The 25,098-nt window shown below is 42.7% G+C and overlaps 1 protein-coding gene across 2 annotated transcripts in view; it reads left to right on the top strand.

Moving 5' to 3' along the window:
• BOK (BCL2 family apoptosis regulator BOK) overlaps positions 1-25,098 on the top strand; it is a 41,647-nt gene that overhangs the window by 7,994 nt on the left and 8,555 nt on the right. For both annotated transcript variants that reach the window (XM_066621198.1, XM_066621199.1), the window contains exon 3: positions 15,858-15,986. In XM_066621198.1, the coding sequence (XP_066477295.1) occupies positions 15,858-15,986 (129 nt within the window). The remainder of the gene's footprint in view (positions 1-15,857; positions 15,987-25,098) is intronic.

The raw sequence follows: 25,098 nt of genomic DNA, 5'->3' as shown, positions 1-25,098 counted from the left end.
CTGTTGTTTTAAGCAGCCTCCATGCACTCTGGAGAGATTGGACACTTTTTACCCTCCCTTTCAACCTCCTTCTAACCAGCCTCCTCATTAAGAGAATGGCATAGAGGCATTAAACGCCCCTAGGCAAAATTCATCTCCTGTTGAGCGTGAGCCTTTTTTCAGCTGCTCTTTGAAAAAATGTTTCAAAAGCAGCACCTGAATGATCCTGCTGAGGTCATCCCCCTTCCTGCTGTAGGAGAACTCCTGGAGCTCTGCTTCTCCTTTCCTTCCTTTCCCTCAACCACACTTCTAGTTCTAAATATGACATGGAGCTCCCTATGGTGATGCTGCTATCTATCTATATTTTGCTCTTTCCTAAAATGTCCTTCCTTTTTCCAGTACAGTTTATATTTCTTTTTGTTTGAGTAATTTTTCATTACCTTCCTGCTGCCATTCTTATTTCAATATTTGTTTTAATTTTAAATAAAGTTTATATGCTGCCTTCAGCTAACGATGTTCACAATCAAATACAAAAGGTTAAAAATGCTCATCCTAAACAACAATTCATCAAAACGGCAGCAAATCCTTTAACAAAGGCATTGAATAGTTCAGGTTTGTGCCAGATGCCCTACTACTCTAAAAACCATGTCATAACAGCATAATCTTCACCAGCTGCCTAAAAGGCAAAAGGAAATGAAGCTGTCCCTAGGAAAGAAATTCCACAGTGCCACCACTGAGAAGACCTCTCTCTCTTTCCCATCCTACCACCCATCCATCCATCCTACCTACCACCCATGGTAGGCCACCCATCCTACCTCTGACAGAGTAGGCGTGCAGAGCATAGTCTCCGGATAAAAGCTTAATGTGCCTGCAAGGATTACATGGGGGAAGGTAGTCCTTCCAAATGTCTGAGACCCAAATCATTTCATCTCTTCATCTCCTTTCTCTACCCCTGGTTCTCTCCCAGTTTTTCCTACTGTTTTTGTGTCTCCACTTTATTTTGCCCTCAGGAGGCAGGCCAGGGTGTGAGGACTTGGCATTCCTTTGATATGTTGGTGGTGAGCATTTCGAAGGGCTAGCAAGTGTTGGAGCAAATCTTAAGGCGTTTCCTTGATGACTGTCCTGGCTGTTACATTCTGATTAGGAACTGACTGATAGGTACAAGAACTTGGCATTCCGTCTAAGCAATGCTACATGAAAATAAAACACTCCTAGAAACCTTGAGGGAAACACCACCTCTGTGTAAGGCAACTTCCTGTTGTCCCGCCACACCTAGAATTCCCTTCTATCATAAGAGTTCAATAGGATTGCAAAAGTCATCATGTATTTTTGCTGTTACCTAATCATATGTCAGCAGCCTGGAACCCCAAGCATCTATACCCTACAACAGAACTAGTGCAAAAAATCTAAACCCATTTAGCTGTGGTGAGTGTGGAACACCTTGGGTGTGGGGGAACATCTTGGGTGTGAGGTAGGTGTGGTGTTCAGCAGATCACTGGCACTTATCCTGCCAAGATTGCCTCAGCAAGCTAGTATCAAATTTAAATTTTCAAATGTCTTCATTACCATTTGGAGAAGGGCAAATACACAGTGTTCATGTGGTTATCACTCTGCAGACTCTGTGGTACAGATCATAATGGTTTGTACTATCCTGGAAAATCACATGGACGTGATGCCACGATTGGAGCTGATCATATTCATGCTTAGAAATAAATGTCGTGGGAGCTTTTACTCCAAGCAGAGTAACCAGTTTGCAGTCCAAGGTCAGACAATGCTTTATTAGACTAACAAAAGTACTTTTTTTTTTTTTAGAAGCCCAAGCTTTTGAGTTCTAAACTGTAGAATCTACCGAATTTTTCACCTGGCAGATGATAAGCAAAAATATGCATGGAGGGCATGTTGAAGGAGCCCCAGCAACCTGGGACTCAGTGATGTGTACATGGAGGGCTGCGGGCCCTGGGTGCTAAACTGCCAGGGGGAGGGGGGACAGAGGCTGCTGTCTAATTTTAAAAATTTTGGTATTTTTGAATAATACTATCATGTTATATATCCTTTGATGTGTAATTTCATGCAGAATGCAACAAAACAAACTGTAGTGAAATATCTCTATTCTATCAAACATTATAGCCAAAAAACCAGAAAAGGAAAACACAGCTGTCTTAAGTAACAAAACGTGGATTACACTGGGATTACCACTGGGAATAAATAGCTTGCTGCAAGCATTTCAGAAAACCAACTATATTCTTCATAAACGTACATATGTTTTGCCTTTCTTCTATATTACAACAAAACTGCTTTTGTATGTGTGATAGACTGCAAGCCCACTGTGTATTATCTTGATAGGCATTCCTTCCCTGTTTTGTTTTGGGTTAGGATCTCTAATGTTCACCACATATGTGAAACCTAATATATTTAAGTTCAGAAAATAAAACATTCATTGTCTGCACTTCTTCTCTGGCCATTATTATTATTCATTTCATATCATGACTATTACTGAAAATAATTTTGACATGGGGAGGATACCCAAAATGTATGGGCCCTGGGTGCCAAATGATCTTTTTATGCCATTGCTGGGACTGTAAAATCATTTAGTTTGAAAGACAATAGGCAGGGTATAAATCAAAGAATGAACTGATGCAATCTAAAGATGGAATGCTGACTTGAAATTTACAGATTCCTTCCAAGATGGAGATCTGAAAGAAACAGAGCAACAAGGTGAACTTTCTATTTCCAAAGCTGAAGATGCATTTAGGTGATGCACTAGGCTACTGTTAATTGAAATCTCATTTGATGTATTATGTAATGTTGGAGAGCATCTCACTCTCTCAAAGGTAGAGTCTTCTGGTAGTTAAAGAATACCCTTCTCTGTTTGGAGTTTGCGCTTTGCCCTATCCGTTCTTCACACTAAAAGTGTTTCTTTTTCCTGTTCAGAAGCAGCTGTCCTCTGCTTCCTTCCTTCTCTGTTTTATCCTAGAAGGAATCCCATGTTCCCAGTGCAGGCAGCCTGCCCCACACGGCCGTACTAGTGGGTAACATTCCCTCTTATCAGGCCTGTGCATGTACACACCACACTTCCTGCGGTTTTATCAGATCACATGGAACAATTCAACTGTTCAGAGTCAAATGTTTCCCTTGCAGGTTTCTCTGAAACCTCTGGTATTCCATCTGCTTAGAGGCTGGCTTAATTTAAACTGCCAGAAGATTGCAAAAGTGGCAAATAATCACTGCTTTTGAGAGTCCTTAATGAAGTTTTCAAAACTCTTCTGTACAGTGGTAATAGCTATGCTGAGAGGCCCAGTTGTAACACAACAGTCCTGGATAATGATGGGTTCTGGGCTTTATCCAGCAGCAAAGAAGGTCATAACCATGATGTCTCCCAAAGAATGAGCATAATGCAGAAAGCGTCTACTATCGCACGATTACTCGAAGTGGCCCCCCAATCGCATATTTAGGACGACAGTATTTAATTGGTTAGATTCATTGGTTACTTCATTGACTTTAAAAGGTTCCCCATACCATCAGGAGGTCTGGTCTTGAGGGTAGAGCCTCCATTTGCCTGAAGATAACATCCACAAGGTCGCCAGTTCGAGACCACCGGCACCGTGCGACCGACCTTGAAGCAGCTCACAAGCTGAAGCCCAGTTATTTCATCTGCTCTGAGCGTGGGAGGATGGAGGCCAGAATGTGAAACCAGATCAGAATGAAACACCTGAATGTTGTGGTTCTTGAAAGAAAGAACCTTCTTTCAATTGTAAAAATCCCTATTGGTATTTAAATAAGCCTGCCTATGTAAACCACCTTGAATAAAGTCTTGAATAAAGACCAAGAAAGGTGGTATATAAATACCTGTATTATTATTATTATTATTATCTGGGCAACAGTTTTAAAAATATGTATTCTTTCTCATATAGGTTCTTCTAAGAATGCAGATGGCAGGTGCCATCTTCAGAGGCATTCCTCTTTTCTCACCCATTGAAGGGACTGCCTATCTGAAGACAGTGCCTCCTATTGTATACATGTGCAGCATCTAAAAACAAAGAATGGCTGCTTCAGAACCAGTGTTCTACTCTATGCAACTGTAACTGATACAGTAATCAATTAACCTCCTGATTAAACAGCTAAAGTGCCGTTCATTGGGTAATGATCCTAGAGTTTTTCCCCCCATCCTTGTGGAATATTCTTGCACAAGTCCCTTTTCACTGAAATGGAAGTAACGGCATAGGATCATAGTAAGTTGCCTTATACTGAATTGAACCATTGATCCATCTGGGTCAGGATTGTCTGCAGCTGTCCTGGATTTTATACAGTAAACCGTCTCTGCCTTACCTGGAGATGCCAGGGTTTGAATGTGCAACCTTCTGCATGCAAAGCAGATGCTCTACCACTGATTTCCCCCCCCCCCCCATGTGTAGAATATTCTGCCTATGTGTTATGGATGGAGGTTGGAGAGTACCTATGCTGCTGATTGCCTCTGCTCAAAGAAGGAATCCGGGTAGATTAATGGTCAACTCTAGAGAAGGAATATTGGGGCACACAGCCAACAAAGATTAAAAATATTCCAAGCTGACAATTCAAAGGATTTCCAAAGTGGCAAAGCATTGTTGAGCAGGTTTGCAATATTTACCTCTCTTATCTTTTTAAGGTATCTAGATGAGACTTCCTGTGCTGGAGCTGTATAATGTGTGGTGGTTTCACAGCTTTAAAAAACAAAAAGAAAAACAGAAGGGAATGGTGTTGCTTGCTTGTCAGTGATCAAGTCTTAACAAATATCCAATTGATGCTTGTGATGCTTGCACAGCCACATTCCACACAGTAATCGTAATCGGAGTGAATGTGTTCCCTGGCAGACGTGTGACTTTTCCTCCGCTACAATAAATTATGCTTGGAGCTAGGGAAATGTCAGCCCTAATGTAGGCACTACATGGGAAGGTGTGTAGACTGTGCACAATAAATGAGGCTAGAGTACATGTTTACTGCATGGGAAGCTTCCCCCCCCCCCCGAGAGAAGCCCTTGGATTGTGGGTTGTGAGGCAGGGTAAAGATCTAGCACAAATACGCTTGGATCCACTTTTTAAATGTTTATTTCCTTTCTTGCACAGGGCAAGCACATGCAGGTCATAGGGGGTTATCTCCTCACTATCCTTTTCAGGAGGGCATTGGTCATGATTCTAAAAATGTTCTGTTTGAAAAACTTTCTGGCACTTTCTGATTTTTTTTCTAAAACATTCCAGAAATCCCAGGGTCACACTGTGCAATTTGTCATATCTAGTTTAGTCCTAAATCTGACTTGCAGTGAAATTTTATGCCTATCTACTCAGAGATAAGCCCCCTTGAGTTCAATGGGACTTACCTGTGGGAAAGTGAGCATAGGATTACAGCCTTAAACGTTGCAGTCCTCATTTTAAAATGCAGTTCGGGGCCACTTTGATCCTTTGGTAATTGTGGTAATTTCATGTGTCTGTCTTGCATTGGACATCTTCCTCATTGCTAAGATGTGGCTTTATAGCTACTTTCCAGCTGCTTGCTCACAAAATGTGGGTAGGAAAATTGATGTTGGATGTGGCTACTCTGCTTGATCTTTTTCCCCTCTACTTTGGTGGGGAGGATACAGAGTCAAGAAAAATGCTGAGCACTCTGGCTACCTGGGAACAAGAGGAGCACTTAATTAGCCAAGCCAGTGAGGAAGCTGAAAAGTAAAGAGGACTCCCCCACCCAGGTGAGTGTGAAAGAGCTAAATATGTCACCAACTATTTTACACTCATCTGGGCAGAAGATATCTGGAGCCTTCTTGACTATTCAGCCTACTCACTGACTGTCTGCCTGATTCATGTTGCACAGCTTCAGGCAAGCCCTGTGTGCCTGTCATGTTGGAACCCAAGCAATCTCTCTTCTGGTTAGATACAAGGTTGACAAGCTGTTGAAAAAGGGTGTAACTTACTCTCTTGAAAAAAAAGGGTGTAACCTAATCGTTCAGTTATGCTTACCTTGTCTTGAAAATAATTTTTCCGAGCCTTCTCTGAGGCAACATGGGAATATCTGTTGGAGGACGCTTTGAAGGCTGTGGCCAGATTTGAGCGGATAATTTATAGTGCTGTCTCATATGCAATATTTATGTGAACAGTACTCCATTCTGGGTCATATGGACAAGCGTATTGTGTGAACCAGGCAACTGTGAATAGTCAGCAGCAATTCATTTGATTATGGCCAGACTTCTAGCTACTGTGATAGGAATTTCTGCTGTCTATGGCTCCTAGTATGCAGTTACAGCAGTGGTACTCAAACGTTTCCGGCCAGTGGCTCCCTTGACCCCCGTGGCTGTTGGCCATGATTCCCCATCATGTTCCTGAGGGCTGAAAGTGACATCATTAAACAGGAAGTAGCCAGAAATATTAACTATATTAAATATATTATATTATGTTATAATATAATATTAAATATATATTAACTATATTAATATTAATTATATTAATCATATCATTAATTAAATGCAGGTCTTAAAAATATATTAATACACAGCAATATACATGCTTTGTAAATGATCAGCTGCTGATCACTGTTGGAGACAGGATGCTGGAGTAGGTAGATTTTGTCTGGTCCAGGAGGACTCATTTTTTAAAACTTTGTAAGCATACCAATAGAATTGTTTTATCAAATGAACTTTGTGAACAACCAGTCTCACCAACATTACACACACACACACACACACACACACACACACACACACACACACACACACCCACCCCTGTGGACCCCAATCCAATAGTCATTTCTCCCATTCTCCTTGAATAGGATTGAATCCTTTATTAATTTAATGGAATTAAATTTTTCCAGCAGCTGGTGGGGAAAACAAAAATAGACCATGAAAACATATCAGAGCTGATAAGGGTTTGGTTAGGAAGCTGATTTGTCTCCTATACTAGGAGATGCACAGCTCAAGCCTATGCATGTCTACTCAGAAGTAAGTCCCATTAGAGTCAATGGGGCTTACTCCCAGGAAAGTGTGGATAGGATTGGGCTGGCAATCACTTCATCAATGGCTGATAAGTATTCCCTTCAAATAGCAAGATTCATCACTTTAAAAATACAGCCTTTTGTCTTCAGTCAAACAACAAGATTAATAAATCACTTTAAAAACAGTACCCTTTTTCTGCTCCTGGCCAAGTAAAGTGTGTGCTTGTCTCTCCCCTCCCACTTTGCCAACTGCATGGAAGCAACTTTAAGAGTCCTGATGACTGGTAAAATAAGAAGCATTTTATTTGGGGAGGGGGAGGAAAGCGGGAAGGTTTGGAGATCGAAAGGGGGGAGTGGAAGAGGGAGGGGGTTGAAAAGAGATTTCACTTTGATGAGAATCGATCCCAGGCTGGGAACAAGGAACCAACCAGACAAGGATCAGCGAGGGTTAAGGACTGCAAGCTGAGCATGCTGGGTACTTGCCAGATGGGGGTTGGAGTCGAAGAGCTTTGGAAACAACATGCAGCAAACACAGAAGGCGGCAGCCTTGGAGTGGAGGGAGCAGAGGGCGGGGCTGCGGCAGCAGCAACTCCCAATTCTTCTGCTTTAAAAAAAGCGCAGACCACAGGCGAAAGATGGGCTTGTATTCTGCCAAGAGGTGTGACTGTATCGCTGCGAGAGGACACCCCCCTTTGAGTTCCTGGCACCCCCCTAAAGAGCCGCGCCTCACAGTTTGAATAACACTGTGTGTTACAGGCTCACCTGGACAAGTGTGTCCCAGAATGTTTGAGACTACATGCATCAGCAAAAATGCATTGTGTGTGAACTAGCACTCTTGGATGCATCTGTGCAAGGTCTTTGCGTGATTTTTTACCCAAAAGTACTACCAATAGCTTGTGCAACCTATACCTTCTCCTATCCCTGCCCTACTCCACTTCTGGTTTACTGATGTGAAAGTTAAAACCACATTCATGAATACTAACTTTGTTTCTCTTCTACTATTGGAGATGGTTTGTTCATTTTGCTTAAATTAATACCAAACGTACACATTTCAGTCACCTGTTCCCACTAATGGAAATCTTGTTTTGCTTGCTTTGCTTGCTTTGTGTTTCCTGATGTTGCACAACCCCAGTTGCATTCAAATGCCATTAGTACTTAACCTGGATCATTACGTTTTGGGACAAAGGTACAAATTATTAATATAAAGCTGAAAACAGTGGCATCACTAGGGTTTGCATCACCTCGTGCGGGAGGTCAGTGCGTCACCCCATGCAGTGGGCGGGGTAACAACCCAGGTGGTGGGCGTGGTGATGTACCATTGCCCCACCCCCACTGGTTTTTTGGCTGTACCTTTTGATAGAATAAAGAGATTTCAGCGTGGTTTGTTTCATTGCATTCTGCATGAAATTACACATTGATATATAACATGATGGAATTATTTCCCCAAACTGTGATTTTGGTCACTAGTGGTGCCACACACACATACCTGATGTCAACTTACTAACACCTTATTGCAGCAGTTCTCAAACTTTCAGCACTAGGACCCACTTTTTAGAATGATAATCTATCCAGGACCCACCGGAAGTGATGTCATGGCTGGAAGTGACATCTTAAAGCAAATTAAAATGAATAATTATAAATAATTAAATTAAAGTAAAACAAATAATTAAATAAGGTGAAGCCAGCCCTGTTCCACCAAGTGAATTTACTCTGTAGCCTGCCTGCGATAACACCCCCCCCCCAAATATCAGTAAGATTTTCAGCCCTATGCAGTACCCAGTTCAATTTAAGATCTAATATTTTAAGCATATCACTATCAGGACCCACCTGGCTTTACAAGTCTAAAATAGAAAACATTCAGCTTACTAGCTGAAGCCTCTGTGTTGTTCTTTTTCGGTTGGGGGGAGGCTGCCTTCTTAAGCATTTGTTGAGCTCTAGTCCCATCAAATCGTGACCATTCTGATAGCTTCACATTCCCCTTTGCCTGACCTGGCCACAAGCCAAGGCATGTTTGCTTATTCTCAAGTAAACACGACCATGTGGCTTGGTTTAGCTTTCCATAGGGCTCAATATATTTGCCAGCTTGGAGGGTGGGACCTCCTTCTTGGGTGTTTTTGGGAGGCTGCTTTCATGAGATAGGAGCCATTCTGGTGTTGTTGGATTCTTCTCAGCCTGCCCTTTTCCAACGACTAAGGCACGGTCGCCTACACAGGAGTAAATGCGCAATACATCTCAGATTCACTTTCCATAGGGCTCCATGCATTCTGCTAGAAATTCAGCATCCAATGGTATAGCATGATGGGGTTATTCCTAACCACTGTGACTGTAGCACGTCACCCCCCCTTGCGCATCACCTGGTGCAGCCCACACCACCCACACCGCCCTAGCGACGCCACTGACTGAAAATGTGCATATATCTTGAATAAAACTACCTTAACCCTCATACTAAAAATTACAATGGTGAGTCCACCAGTATGGCTGCTCAGTTGCACTGGTGTCATGTATTTCTGACAATGTCTTATTTCAGGAGTGGGCAAACCCAGCCCATGGGCCATTTGCAGCCCTTAGGGACCCCCAATCCAGCCTGTAGGGAGTCCCCAAGTCTCCAGTATGCCTTCAGCCCATCTGAGACTATTGGAGCCCACGCTGGCCCATGACTGCCAGTCGCAACCACCAAATGCGAGCTGTGGACCAAGTTAGAGCAAGGCCTTTTACAGTCTCCATGTGTTTCTTCTTTTTCCTGGGAATTATTTTACCCCCCTCCCCCATTGCCTCTGAACAACTTATGTCTCCATGTGTTTCTGACTTGGTCTGTATGTCAATCAATCAATCAATCAATCAATCAATCAATCAATCAATCAAACCTTTATTAGGCATAAAAATTAACACATAATATCTCTACACAATCCAATATATAAATATATGTTAAAAAGCAAATAAAGATAAAGGTTAAAACACAACAATTTACTTGCGCGGTAACTCCAGGTTGCTTAGGACCAACAGATTAGCCCTCTTCAAGTTACTCAGGTGTAAAAATTTCGCAATTGGAAGGGTCACAAGTTTAGAATCTCCCGCTAACAAAAATTGTAGGCAAACATTCTCAGAAAGACCTTTTTTAGTTCTTAATAATGGGAGAAGGTACTGATCTCTAGGCACATGATTGCCAACACAGTGCAAAACAATGTGTAAAAGAGAGTCTACCTCTCTAAGGCCACAGTTACAGACTCGTTCTTCCTTCGGGGCATTTCTAAACCTGCCAAGTAGGTCTTTAGAAGGCAACACATTGCAGCGAGCTAATGTAAAAGCCCTCCTTGCGAAGGGGCACTCCAAGAAGGTAATGGTCTTTATGTTTTCACTGTGCCAGAGGTGTGTGGCAAACAGTTCATAGTTCTCATGCATATTATAAATAAGCTCAGTAAAATTCATTCATTCATATACGTTGTCTCTAATATATTCATTTATGTAAATGTTTTCAAATTTGAACTGTAAATTAATTCTTCTTTCCCGGCCACCAACACTGCCAAAATGTTTGCCCACCCCTGTGACTTATTTGGCACATATTTTGCAGTTTTACAGCTTTCTGTTTCAAAATATCATATTTATTGTTCAGGTGAAGTAAGCTAAACATTGCTCTCATTTCAAATATAAGAAAAAGCAAATACATTTTATAAAAGCACTACTCATTCACAAAGTTTTGATGCAGACCAACCCTGGCTGTTTGATACATTTAAAAACAAATTGTGTAATATAACCTGTTCTTATAGGCATGTTTAGAGTTTATAAAATTGCCAATTATGTTCAACAGAACCAAGTTTGATGGCAGTGACTACATCAAAGCCAGAAACAAAATTGGATTTATTAGTCTGTCTTACATATGTCTTACATATGTACAGTGCAATATTTTGTAGGTTGACCCTGAAGTAAGTTTTACTGTGTTCAGTGGGGATTACTCCCAGGAAAGCATGCCTAGGATTGCACCATAAGTCATCCTCATTACTCATCTGTCTCTGCATTATTTGCATTGCTGCATGACATGACATGGCCATTCACACCCACTGGTAAGCATTTTAGTGTTGCTTTGTGATAGGCACAAGCTGCAACAGATGCACATTGTGTGTAATGGGCATTGTATGAACACATACTTACCTTGTTTCTCTAGTGGTTTGATTTTTCCATTGCAATAAATTGTTTAGGTCATTACTTCTGAAAGTGAGTTGGCCACAGTTTCACAAAGTGTTGACGTTTCCTGCCTGGGGATGCCTCCAGGTTACTATTCCCGCCTCCACCTCTGTCTCTCCATTATCTGCCAATTACAGAATCTCCCAAGAGCATTCCCTAATTCCGTCATCTCTTCTGCGTTCCATTTCTCATTCTTTCACTTGCTCTGGTTCACGGGCACAGTTTCAAACATTTGTTTTTAACTTTTTTTGACCACATTTGGTTGCAATTTTCTTTTTTCAAGATATGGGATTGTACATTAATATGTCTAGACACCCGTTCAACTTTTTAAATTGAACTGGTGTGCATAAAGTAACATGGAAACATGATGAGGTCCTGGACCATATGTCTTGTTGGTTGGCCATAGCAGAGAAGGGAAGTGGCTCACCATTTGACCAACACCAAAAATACTTCCCTTCAGTTCTCCAATTGGATCCAGAACTGTGATCAGGGCATTTACCCCAATACCCATAGAAAATGGTGAATAATCATGTCCTTACTCATGGAATCCACTTTGTGCCATCCCCCTCCTGTACACACAGGGATAATACATATTCAAGACAAAGGCCAGAGAAACACAAAGCTTAAATTCCAGTATGTGGTTGTGTGTTGCTTTGTTTCAATGATCATGTTTGTGTGTGTGTCTCTATAGCCAGCAGTGTCCTTTTGGGTGGAGTCTTTGTGCTAGGCAAAATCTGTTTGAGGTTTTCTGGGTGTCTGTATTATTTGTAGTTCGGCTTATTGTCCGCTAAATATCATTACTGCATAATTGCTTCAATGTTGCTTAATGGTGTATGGTGTGTAAATATACCCTTTATCCCAACAAAGGAGGCTAAACTACACCATGTCAGAAATGGTCCCTATCCACAGCTTTCACCCCTTCCCAGCACTAATGTCTCCAATGGTGCAGTCCTAGCCGTGCCTACTCAGAAGTAAGTTCCATTGTGTTCAGTGGGGCTTATTCCCAGGGAAGTGCAAATAGGAATCTGTTACAGCCCAAGAAATTGGTATATTTTATGAAAATCAAATCAGGAATAGAATCTTGACGTGTTTTGCAGTCTGTGAAATCACATATTTTGGTAAAAAGGCCTGATCTGCAAGCAACCAACTGGGAGCACAGTGCAGCCGGATGCTCTCTTATGCTTGTTGAATCTTGTACAAGAGTCATGATGACACTTAGCTTCTGCTGCAGTGAGATAAAAGATAGCACTAAGACCGTCTTGGCCCCACTTAGAGGATTTATTACACAATAAGTGTAATGGTTCATGGTAGGATGTGTGTTAATATCCAATTACTCAATTAGACCTTTGTGGGTCTCTTCCAACTCTATGATTCTGTAAATTCACATGCCTTGAGTCTTGAGATAAATCATCATGGCCTAATCCTATTCAGGGCCTCTGGCAGTGGATTGTGGGATCCACTGTGATCAGCCCAGTTCCAACTGTGCAAAAACCACACTGCTGTTATGTGGTTTGGAGCTGTTAGCACAAATGGCTGGTAGATCTATGCTTGCGCCAGCGACTCCTGGACACCTTGATGGAGCAGGTAAGGTGATGGCAGGAGCAGTTTGGGGGAGGATTGGAGCAGGGATCAGGCCATACAAGGGATGGGAGGGGAGAATCTCGGTAGGATCAGCGCATCAAGATATTCTACTTTTCTACTCCCAACATATCCCCAAAGCTCTTAAAATTTACACCAGATAAAAAGCTAACACAGGTCCGAGGAGACATTGGCAGCCAAATGGCTTATGGGGAGGTGTAAAAATGATTTTTACTTATCTCTCCCAGGCCATCTGGTGATCTCCTCCTCCCCCCCCCCCCACTGCATATATAGCAACACACTCTGTCAGCGCTGTTGCATCATGTGTGGCTGGTGAGGGATAGGACTGGGCTGTTACTCTTGCAAGAGCGATACTATACAACAGGGGTGTCCAAACTTTTTAGTAGGAAGGCCATATCATCTCTCTGACACTGTGTTGGGAGCCAGGGGAAAAAATTAATTTACATTTAAAATTTGCATAAATTTACATAACTGAATATATTAGAGATGGCACTTATATTAATGAATGAAGGTCTTGCAGTAGCTCAAGGCCTATAAAAGACCTTGTGCAAAGCAAGGCCGGCCTTTCCTTTGCTGCCACTGCTGCTTCACAGATGTGAAACAATAAGCAGAAGGGGGAGCCCTCAGCCCACCGCTCACATGAATGGTCGAACAGTTTGCCGTTGTGCTGAGAGTAGTTGTGTAAGGCCAGCACAGACTCCAGCAAGTCTCTGGCAGGCCAGAGGCTCATTGGAGACTGGGAGTTCCCCATGGGCTGAATTGGGGGTCCCTGAGGGCCACAAATGGCCCCCAGGCCAGGGTTTGGGCTACCCCTGCTACAGAAAACAGATGTCACTAAATGGAGATGGCAGTAATATTAGATGAAGTTTTATAGGAATTTACTTGTACCATTGAGGCAGGGGCTCCTGGTTTGTTTGTTTTTCCTTTTGGACTCGAGCAAAACTGTGGGAATATGGATACAAATACATTGCATATTATTTTTCTAGTATGCTCTTTTGTTTTATAACTCTTGTATTTCCTGTCATGAGCTGCCTTGAATTGAGGAGAATGGCAGAATGTTGAATATCTTTTGCAAATAAAGATATTTACACCAATGATAAAAAAGAAAAAGCATATATGAACAGGAAACCTGTGACAAGCAGTAGCAGGACAATTGGGAGAAACCAAAGTAGTGACAATATAAAGGCCTAGAGACATATTCTTGTGTTTTTTTTTAATGTAAGCTAAACACTTGGGGTCGTATTCAGATGGGGCAAGGTCCAATAGGTCCTGACCATGGCCCTGATGGGTTTCCTCTGACATGTTAGAGTGCTGTTGTGTTGTGACCCATCTTAGCATGCCAAATGGTAGGCTAAAGATACCTGACTAAGTATTGCACAAATCTGCATTTATGCCGAAGTCCTGGAAATCTGTAGTTCCTGGAGGGAAATAAGACGGTGTGTACTAAAAACCAAAATAAAATGTGAGATGAGTATTCACAAGATATAGCTTTAGCTCAGAAGACTTCTTGTGGTTCAGTCTTATGCCCAGCTCCACCAGTAGCCTGGTAGAATGACTCCAGACCCTATTCTGTGGCTGTCTGTGTTTCCCAAGCAACAAGGATGCAAAGCAAACATGAGGCACCCTTTCCTTCCATCACATACATTTCACCAAGAAGCCATTCTGCCAAATGAATTTAGCTTAATTCAACTAAAGCTTTGCAGACATTGGATGAATCAACGGACTGATTCACCCAGCCATTTTCAGCTCACTTTTATATAAGGAATTGGTTCAATGACTGTTTTGACTGCCATTTCCTTTCAACTCTTCCCAAAGTGGGTGTTAGGGAAGAAGTACAGTGGGGAGACATATTGGTGCAATCAAATAATTGGTTCATCTCAGGATGCATTATCCAGGGTGAACTACAGGTCTATCTTTTTGCTAGTGTGTTGATGGAGGTGACATTTGGTTCCAGAGGAAGCTTTTCATTCCTGGAAGACCCTGAGAAGATTTAGCATTGTTTGAATTAGGGTGTGCACCTGTTTTTTGATCAAGTGAAAATTGAATCAAAAGGGGCCCATTCAGTTCATTTTCTATTTGTTTGGAAACAAATTTGATGTGCAACAAACAGATTCATTTTTGGAACACCATGTTTCTGTGGCAGTTGCCATTTAGTCCCCCCCCCCCCAAAAGACCTCTGCTGCACACTGCAGCCACAGGAGGTGGCAACTGCAGTAGAAGCAAGAGAAAAAGAGGCACAGAAACAAATGTGAGTGTTGAAATGAAAAACCCAGCACAATTGAGAATATTAATTTCATTAAACCAGTGAGTCTGGAACAGATCAAATCTTTTAACAGCAAAACTGGGGTCATAAAATGATCCCCCCCCTTGCAGACCTCTAATTTAGAAGCATCTCTTCATGTTGCTGTGAGCAGTCATACTCTTACCATGGCCTACGTATAATTAAATTTCCTTCTTTGTTATTATTGCACACTGCAGAATGCAGCATCAGTATGTGGTTGGAATCTTGGCTAGCTACAGAAATCCATGTCCTGATAACAGCCAGATTGGGCTACTGAGTTGAGTTGCATGTGGAGCTCAGGAATATGCATTTGGCACAAAATACAACATGTTTGACCAAAAGTACACAAAGAGCATGCTAGTTTTAAAACTGCCTCACTGGTATCTTCACTAGAACTGCTTCACAGGAAATACATCTTATGTATTATGGATTTTCAGGCACAAGTCAATGTACTGATTTTTAGTCTACAAAGACCCGGGTATTAGAAAGATCACTTGCTCTTATGTGATCAAACCTGTGCGTGGTTTTTTGTTTTTTTTTAGGAAGCCTTGCTTTGGTGTCTCCCATCATTAGAAACAGGATGGATGGAGACTAAAATTGGACCTAGTAAAGTGGTGCCCCAGACTACAGGCCCCAATCATGCATCTGGCAGGTCATCTAGTTTGACCCTCAGTAAACAGGAATTGGGTTGTGTTCGGTTCTTTCTGTGGCGGATTTTGTTGTGTTGTGCTATTCTTTTGATTGATTTTAAGAATTTGCATTGTGTTGACTGTTTTTGTCATACCACACTGTGGAACTATTAACTGAAAGGTGGGATACAAATGTTTAAATAAATAAGTAAATATGTTGTTGTTGTTTTGTTTTTTAGGTGATGAGCTGGAGTACATTCGGCCCAGTCTTTACCGCAACATTGCACGACAACTGAATATTTCGCTGCACTCGGAAACTGTGGTGACGGATGCTTTCCTGGCAGTGGCAACTCAGCTCTTTTCTTCAGGTGCTGTACAACAATCCATAGCATGGGTGAGGGAAGGAGAAATGACACAAAAGAAGGTGTGACTAAGCACAGGCATGTTTTGGGGATAGCCTGTAGGGTGGCGTCTGCTTGGCAAGGGATCCTGGCTGTAAGCTGTTTGGCAATGAATACTGTGCTAATGATTTAACACAGACCCATGTACATTTTTCTTCTCTGACATCTCACCAGGTGAGGAGGTGTTCCAGCCTCTCCCTGTTTCTGTTCTCCCAGTAGAGGAATCACGTTTATTTCAAATTCTGGAGCATTAGGCTCTCAGCGGTGACTGCCTTCAATACAAGGGAATCCCTCTTCTTTCTAGTTTTCTCCACTTCTCTCTTGCTCCTGGGATTGAATGCACTGGTACTTACCAAATTACTTCTTCAGTGTAGCATACTGCTGAACACAAACATTAAGACTTGGAACTGACTTGTGATCAAGGGTTGTTACCGAGCCTTTTGGGCATGCAGTGTGCTAGCATCTGATTTAACTTGGATATATTGATTAATTGATTGCAGTGTCAACAGAAATCATTCTCTCCCCATAATGGCGCTGCAGACTTACTTAAGTCTTGAAAGAGTTACTAAACACTCTGATGGAGTGTAAAGTCTAAATTACAAGGTAGCAGAAGTGGTCTATACGGAACTGCCACCTGAATCCCCCCCCCCCAATTCTGATAGAAGAAATTCTATCACTCAGCATGCACTTGCAGCCTCTCCCCCCCCCCCAAACATGTGCCCTGGGGAGGGATCTACTTGCATGCCTGTGTGGGAGCTCAAGGAGAATGTACCTCCCTCCTTGGACTCCAATACTGCTGCTGTCTCTGCTGCTGCTCTCTCTGGTGGCTGCCAGAGAGAATGCAGGGAGCAAATTTGCTCCCTGCATTCTCTCTGCCTACCTCTAGTGGAAGCAGCTGCAGTGGAGATTATGGCAATTCTAAGTCCAAGAAGGGAGGGTAAGATGTCCTCACTCCCTGCTTTACATACCTTCCACCTCTAAGTCTAGAGTTGCTGCTGCTTTTAGCAGCCAACAGATACTTCCTTCATTGGCCGCATGGGGAAGTGGTGGCCACAGCAGCAAGGGACTTGGAGGAGAAAGATGGGCTGCTCCAACCCCATGAACTTCCCTTCTCTTCCTCTTCCAAGTACTGCCACAACCTTTAAAGGCTTCAGAGGGAATGTTGGGCTCCCAGCAGTCCTTGTGCTGGCCCCTAGAGGAAGCATTGGCCTTGTCGGCCACAGGAGCACCAGACGGGAGAGAGCCAGCCCTCCCAATCCTTCTCTTGTGTGCTAGCATGCAAGAATTGAATGGAACCAGACTCCATGCAGGCAGTGGCCTGGGGATGGGTGGGTGGCAAGCAGGCAAAGTGTTCAGTGCATCATCTGTTAACACACCACCCTCCCCAACTCAGTCCTGAGGTGAAGTCTTCAACACTTCTCATGGGTGGGCCAGCTTTGCAAGGTAACTAAGGGGATACGTTTTCCAATTTTTCAGCTTTGAGTGGTGAGAGAAAGTATGCTTTCTTAGCAGCATTTATCTAGCACTTTCTGAGTGTGCAAAGTGTTTCACATGTAGTATGCTGGTGTAATTCTTACAACAGCCCTGTTCAATAAGGATTATTATCCCCATATTGCAGCTGAGGCTGGAAGAGAAGTGGCTTGCCCAAGGCCACACAGTGAGGTTGTGGCAGAGAGAAGATCTGAACTGGTTAAGTCCTGATTTTCAGACCAGGCTCACTGCTATTTTGCTACTAGCTCTCTTCTTAAAAAAGGTGAAATTCTTCAGTGCCTAATAGTACAAGGTGTTGATCTTTCATCCGCTTGTCTTCTAGTGGGCATTGGGAGGCCTGCCTGGCATAAGAGGCTAAAAGCAAGTAAAATGTGTTCAGAGTGCGTGGGAGGTCACCTTCTCTGGAAGGTGCAGCTGCAGTGTTGCTGCTGAACAACGATACAATGTCATGGAAGGGCTCCTTCAGCACAATATTTGGAAATGACTGGTGAAAAAGCAAAACCACTATTATTTACCAAACAAAAGACCTTGGTCCAGAACAGAACAGCTGCCCCCACCTCCTGCCTTGTTCATTTGTCTGCCTTTCCATATTCAGCACAGGGATTTTCTGGGTCTGGGCCCTGTAGTTCTCATTTTACTCTGATGCGAGCAGATTCCCTCTGTTCTACTCTTTTGGTCTGAAATTTCAGTATCCTTGGGTTCCAGTTTTCTTGGATTTTGGAAGGAGTTCTGGATTTCAGCATGTTGGTAACATATTTTTGTACATGTACTTTCACAATAGTAATTAAAAAGCAAAGTCCCCCACCATTTGCAGCCCTGTGGAAGGAAAATATACCTCTGGGAGAGTAATGGAGTCTAACATTCTGCTTCAGTAAACATATCTGGTAAAACAGATTCAAGTTCTGGGATCGAATCCAGCAGAGGTGACAGATCCTGTAAGCATCTTGGTTGCTGAGACAGAAGCCCACTTTTAGAGGAGTCCCATCTGTGGTGTACATATGTGTGATGCTTGAAGGATAATATTTTGGAGGGGCATCATGCAAACTCTTGGACAGTTTCAGTATGTTGACTCCCCAAGCTGGTGGTGTGTGTGTGCATGCGCTGAGTCTTCCAATGATGCACATATATCTGCAACTTAAAATACAGTACATGGGTCTACTGTGATGATCCCATCTTGTAGTAATAACATAATAACATGACTAGCCACCCTTAGCCACCTTGTCTGAACTCAGTGTGACTTGGGGCCAAATCCTATCCAACTTTCCAGAGCTGGTGCAGCTGTGCCAATGGGGCATGTGCTGCATCCTGTGGTAGGGGGGCAGTCATTGAGGCCTCCTCCAGGTAAGGGAACATTTGTTTCCTTTTCTCCGGGCCGCATTGCTGCTGCACCGGCACTGGAAAGTTGGATAGGATTGGGCTGCAGTATTCCTTGTACTCCTGTGGCAAACAATGCAGACGCAGTGAGAGAGGGAGAATTAGTCTGGGTATATGGCATGGGGACTGACAGCCCAATCCTATCCACACTTTCCTGGGAGTAAGCCCCATTGACTGTAAGGGGACTTACTTTTGAGTAGACATGCATAGGATTGGGCTTCAAATCATTGTCCAGCTCCCACCACTTTTGGCCCACCAGTATTGCTTCTGCTGATGGAGCAGATGGTACTGGCCATATGTATGCAGAAATCTCACTGTTTATAGTGCAACACGGGTTGGGAGGATTGATATAGGAAACACTGAAGATTGGAATGGCAAGTTAGGTATACTTCTGATGTACAACTGGCCCTATGGATTGATTCACCTCCATTAGCTGAGTTGGTGGGGGATTGTTGCATGGTTCTTTTCCAATTCCTAGGCAATTTGGAGCTATCAGCTGACCATGTTGTGGACACAAATGAAACCTACATTAGTTGTTCTAAGCTTTGACTCAAGGTTATTTTCCATCCCTTTCTGCGAAACTCACCATTGCCTAAAAATGATCTTACTTGCCCTCTTATTTGTGACTCAGATGAGCCATGTCAGACTGCTAGGAAGTGCTAGACAGAGATAATGTATTTCTCCAGAGAATATGTTGGGACATTGTTTTCCCCTGGCAAACAGCATTTAGAAGGCTTAATGTTAAAGCTAGCACAACAAAGATTGGCTGTGCATTCACCAGACATTCCACTCTTTGAAAAATCAAGGTCAGATTCCTCAATAAAGGACAGAATGCAGCTGCCTGGAGCGTCTTCAGGAATTTGTCTTTAATGATCAAAGTTCAAAGTCCTGCACTAGCAGAATGCTTGATGTTTAATAAGAAGCCTTATATTTTCCTTTCAGATATGATTGTATAGGAAAAGTTGAACTTGCAGGGGACTGTCATGATTGCTAATGTGATGTTTGATTGCCGCCTCAGATATTTTTGAACACTAGGACAGAGCTGGGTACAACAAACTTGTGCTGCAATAGATATTATGTGCCCATTCATGTATTTCTATTATTCAGCATTTGTCAAATGCATAAAAAGTACATATGTAAAATAAGAAGAGCAGCAGGAGCCCAATTAACTTCTTTTTATTGTTCATGTGTATTTTAAAAGGATAGACAAAAAAATACACTCCTGCATGCTTCACAGCTGATAGCCTTATGCTCCTATGGCAAGTCGACACTTCTCTCCCCCAGTGTCCTTCCGTTCAAGATACATTCACACCATTCAGTCGCACTTGCTGTGCTCTGCCACAGGCTGGCTCAACTTCAGATCCCTCAAAACACTACTACGGCAGTGGTGTAAACCTTATCAATGTACACCAGCTAAATTTATTTGCATGCCTTGTTCTGTGTGCTGAATTTGGCTTTCCTGGATGTGGAATGTGAATATTTTACTGTGACAGCTGGGGAAAGAGATAATCTGGGGTAATTTGGTCTCACTTGCTCTTGAATGCTTGCACTCCATAGTCTGCTAAGTTTGCGCCTGTATTCTTGTGTGTGTGTCATACCATGATTGTCCACACTACCAGCATTTAAGGCCATCTTTCCCACCTGCTAGCTAATTATTACTTTGGCTAGATCAGAGATTTTCCACCTTTTCTGCCTCGAGGCCCACTGACAAGATTCTAAAATTGTTAAAGCACACCATACTGTTGGTGGGGGGCTCACATCACCCAATGGCTCTACTAATAAATGACCCTCCCTCAAACTCCCACAACACACTTGCTGACCATTCATGGCACCAGTGTGCCACAGCACAGTGGTTGAAAATGGCTGGACTAAATTGTCAATTGCAATGGGGCAGTGGCTGTGCCTTCATCTCTCTGCAAAGTTGACATTTCAACTCTGCCTATAAAAACACATTTCCTGTTCAGCCAAGAAGAGTTGCCTGATCCTCCCCTGGAGATGATGTCTAGCCCTGATAAATCCTCTGAGTCATCAAAAAGGGATGAAGCTGCTGTGCCTTCTACTGCCTTATTGACTCCACCAGTCTCCTTGCCCAGCTTCATCTACTGCCTGCTGTGCCCACAGCAGGCCTCCACTCTTCCACAGCAGCAGAGGAGGAGGTTGAGTGATGGAACTAATGCTGGTGGGTGGAAAGAAGCTGCACACTGACTCAAAGCTGCAGGTTTTATTTAAATGTAGCAGTACCATCTCTGGATAAGACTCTAGTGTGGAAGGTGCCTTTTCTCAGCTTTCCATCAACAAATGCCCTTCATGTGCAGTGCAATCTTATGTATGTTGACTCAGAAGTGAATCACTGTGTTCAACAGGGCCTACTTCTGGGTAAGTGTGCAAGAGGATTGCAGTCCTAAACACACTTCTGTTTAGTTGGGAATTGTATAGGCTGTTTACACAGGACAGTAATTGAAATAGTTTTTTTTTGTTTTTGCCTTTCCGCTTATGTCAAATGCAGAATTGTGACTCAAAACCACCCTGGTGATTGTGTCTACAAAACCAGGGCTGGCGGCAGTTCTTTTCCTGTGTTTGTACTGTAAATCTGAATTATTGGACTTAATCTAAAACATTTGATGCAAAGCCTGTGGGAGCTGCAGGCTTTGGAGTCCATGAACTTTGGGTAAGGTGCTGGCATAAGTTCTATTTGGTCAGGCCAATCTTAAACTGAGCTACTAATTCAAAATTTTAATTGGATAAAAAAGCAAGTGAAAAATGGAAAAGAACCTCCCCATTACTCAATTCCCAAAGAAAAGAAATTGCTCCAAATATAGTCAATTTGGAAGGGTTTTATTATAGTCACTTGGATGCATGGAATTAATATGCAATAAAGCACTCCCAAAACTAGAAACCAAACTTTAATACATTTTGGCCTAAGGTAGCCCAAAGTAGAGTGCTTTAACCCATTTTTGCCCAGCTCACAGGTGTACACATTTGATCCCTGTTGCGTATATGCAACATTACAGAAATGTCTTAAGACAGGTACTTTCTGGCTATATTGGCTAGCTAGACCATTCCCTTGGTTGTCATATAGTACTTATTCATAATTAAATCTCATTTAGCAAAGCAATAAGCTTTTTTTATTCCTACAAGGTTCAGTCCATTCTATTACTTCCTATAGAGCACAGCTGGAGGATTAGTAGTGACTAGCCTGTTAATTGCCCCTTGAACACCTCTCTCCCCCCCCCCTCTGAATTGCACCAATGTCAGTTTTTTTCCCACATGTGGGATAGCAGAGGCTTTGGTTACTTATTTTTTCTCTTTTCACTTTTTAGCAGCAAAATTGAGTTATCAACAAGAAAGTCAGGAATTAAAGCTTCCTGTGACATTAAGGCTACTCAAGAGGCAATTAAGAGGCTATTCATCATTCATATCCCAGCTGGGATTGATAGGAAGCAATAAGACTGGCTGAACCTGCAAACTGGAAGTGTTAAAGTCATAGGGACCCTGAAAAACCTTAATAGTGATTTGCCCATTGGTAGTGGAAAAGCTGATGTGACAATGGGGTTGTATTACAAACCTTCCCCCATCCCCACACCCCACAAATCATCTCTGAAAAAGGAAAACATGGAAAAATACTGAATGTCAAACCCTGGACAATCACATCATCTGGCTACACCATAAAAAGCTAATGAGCAAAGGGTGATAGTTTTCAGCAGAAAGCATTCATGTGGAAGCAAGCAAGGATGCCTTGTATCCCAGAGCAAGGAGAAAATTAGTAGTACCTGAGAGTCCAATCCTATGCATGACTACTCAGAAATAAGTCCCATTATAGTAAACAGGACTTATCTCAGGTAAGTGTGGATAGGATTGCAGCCTTTGTTTCCTTTGTGGCAACTACAGAAGAAAACTCCTTCCTTCTGCTGCTGAGCAAGTGAAGACTTTCTGAAAAACTACTAGAACTAGCAAGCTCTACATCTTGATTTTACATTTGTGCCAGACTACTGTATTTTGAAGGATGGTGCCTGATGCTGTATCTGCATGGTGATGCTTCCACTTTTTTGTTGTTGTGCATTTAATTGAAAGGTTGTTTGGGGACCTGAATGGAAAGCTGTGCACTTTGTCCAATGAGTGAATAGGTTTATTTATGTAACCAAGAGCAGTGTGGTTTTTGTGAGCCTGGAGACTGACCAGACGCTTACCCACATGGCTTCCTGGATGCTTTCCAGTGGATGGGAGGCTGAGTTGGGGAGGGGCATCTTGTTTTTTCTTGGGCTCTCTCTTTTTTTCTCCTGTGGTGCTCAGTATTTACATATTTCATCTCCACAGCTGGCTTCCATCTGGTTGCTCTAAAAAAACCTAATCTCAACAGAGACAGCTTGTTTCATTGTTTGCCAGCTTTTGAGAGAGAGATTTGCTGTTGCTCTGTTTTAAATTCAGGTCCATGTTCTGATGTATAGAGACAGATTCCCTACTGGTTTTTCTCTCCGACCTGGTTTCTTGCTTGCTTGTTTTTAGTTGCATGACACATACATAAAGATAAAGCAGTTATGGTCTTCTTGAATGTCTAAAAAAAAAGCAGCTTGCTGTCTCCCAGTTGAAGTCAGAATTGATTGCAATTTCAGTAGATACAGATGGTTTCTTGCTGTTTGTGGGTGGGCAAGGGGGAGGTAAAGGAACAAGCAGTCTGCCTATGCATCATCTGTTATCTCCTGCAGCTTGGTCAGAAACAGCCCAAGCTTTGGGCCTTGGAATGTTGGAAGATGGAAGGCACCCGTGGCATGACCAAGTAGGCATAAGCAGAATACGGAATTGCTTTTACTCTGTTAATCATCACAGTTCCCCTTACCCATTCTGCTTCTTTAGAAAAAGCATCTCAAGAAACCAAGCTGAGTCATGCTGGAGAACAATCATTAAGAAATGGGAGATGCCAAGAATACTTGCCTGGACACTTGCAGTAGATTGGACAGAAGAGAGAGTCTAGTCACTAGTGCCATAGGCCCATAAGGCTCTGCTTATCCCCCCATGGCACTTTGCATCTGGCCTGGCTTCTTGCTCCCTTTTAGTAGAATGCATTTCTGAAGTGGCAGAACTGGGAATAGTAGAAAGTGGTATAGCCTCAGCAACAGAACCTGGAACTTGCAGGTAGTACCCAGGCTAAAGGTGCCCACTGCTCAATCTGGCCTAAGATAATCTGCCTACATTTTATTGGAGAAATGATTGCACACATTCTTCTTGCAGCTTAAAAATCATGAAAGGTGATTGCAAGACACTTTCAAAACAAACCATGAGAAAAGATAATAGGATCACACATCTGATCACAGTTTAATGAAAAACCATCATAATAAAACAGCATCTAAAACCAAATAAGGGGATCCTCAATACTGTACTTTTAAAAGTGACTAGGACTGCCCTTGGGTGGAAGTTGAGAGATGAGTGTGCAGGGGCCAGGTGAACATATCTAGGGAGGAAGTTGCACACTTTGGGCACTGCCACAGCAAAGCCCCATTCCCTGGTAGCAACACACCTCGCTTCAGAACATGGGAGGGCATAGAGCCAGGCCCCTGAAAAGCTGCCAGTCAGGTTTAGGTGGTAGAAGGCGGTCTTCATGACAATTGGCACCCAGGTCATTTAGGTAGCACAAACATTGTACCAGTTTTCCTCTTATCACCTATCTAGATGTTGGCTAATATGAGGCCAAAACAAGTTAAGAGGAGGATTCTGGGAGAACTTCTGTTCTTGAGTCTTCTGTTTACTACTGCATTGCAAAGTAAAAAGTCCTGGTTGAACTTTTTGGGGCTTGGAGTGTAAACCAGGAAGAAAGCAATCTTGCTGAAAAATGGGGAAAGCCATAATCAAATCCTAAAGAATGTAGATTGCACAGGGTTTCATGGGCAGACGATTGTCAGTTTGCCATGTACTTTGGTTCTGAATTCTCTGTACTGAATAACAGAACTCTAGAGAGCATGAAGAGGCTTTAAATCATGCCTCTTGCTGCCTTTTTTCAGCCCTACTTTCATTTTTTAAAAGTGAAAAACTGGCAGTCTAATCTTCCTGGCAATACAACCACACCAGTGGGGTGTGTGTGTGTGTGCAGTCCCATGATAAGAGAGCTTTTGTTACCATAACCTGGGGCAAGCCTCCACTGCCCCAATGGGTCTCCTTGGATTGATGTTAGCCATTTTGCTGGTGCAGAACTGAAGAGAGTAAGGCAGAGGGAGCAGGTTAG

The sequence above is a fragment of the Tiliqua scincoides genome, chromosome 3 (genome assembly GCF_035046505.1).
Source record: "Tiliqua scincoides isolate rTilSci1 chromosome 3, rTilSci1.hap2, whole genome shotgun sequence".
Lineage (NCBI taxonomy): Eukaryota > Metazoa > Chordata > Lepidosauria > Squamata > Scincidae > Tiliqua > Tiliqua scincoides.
This window is presented reverse-complemented; position numbering and strand designations above follow the sequence as displayed.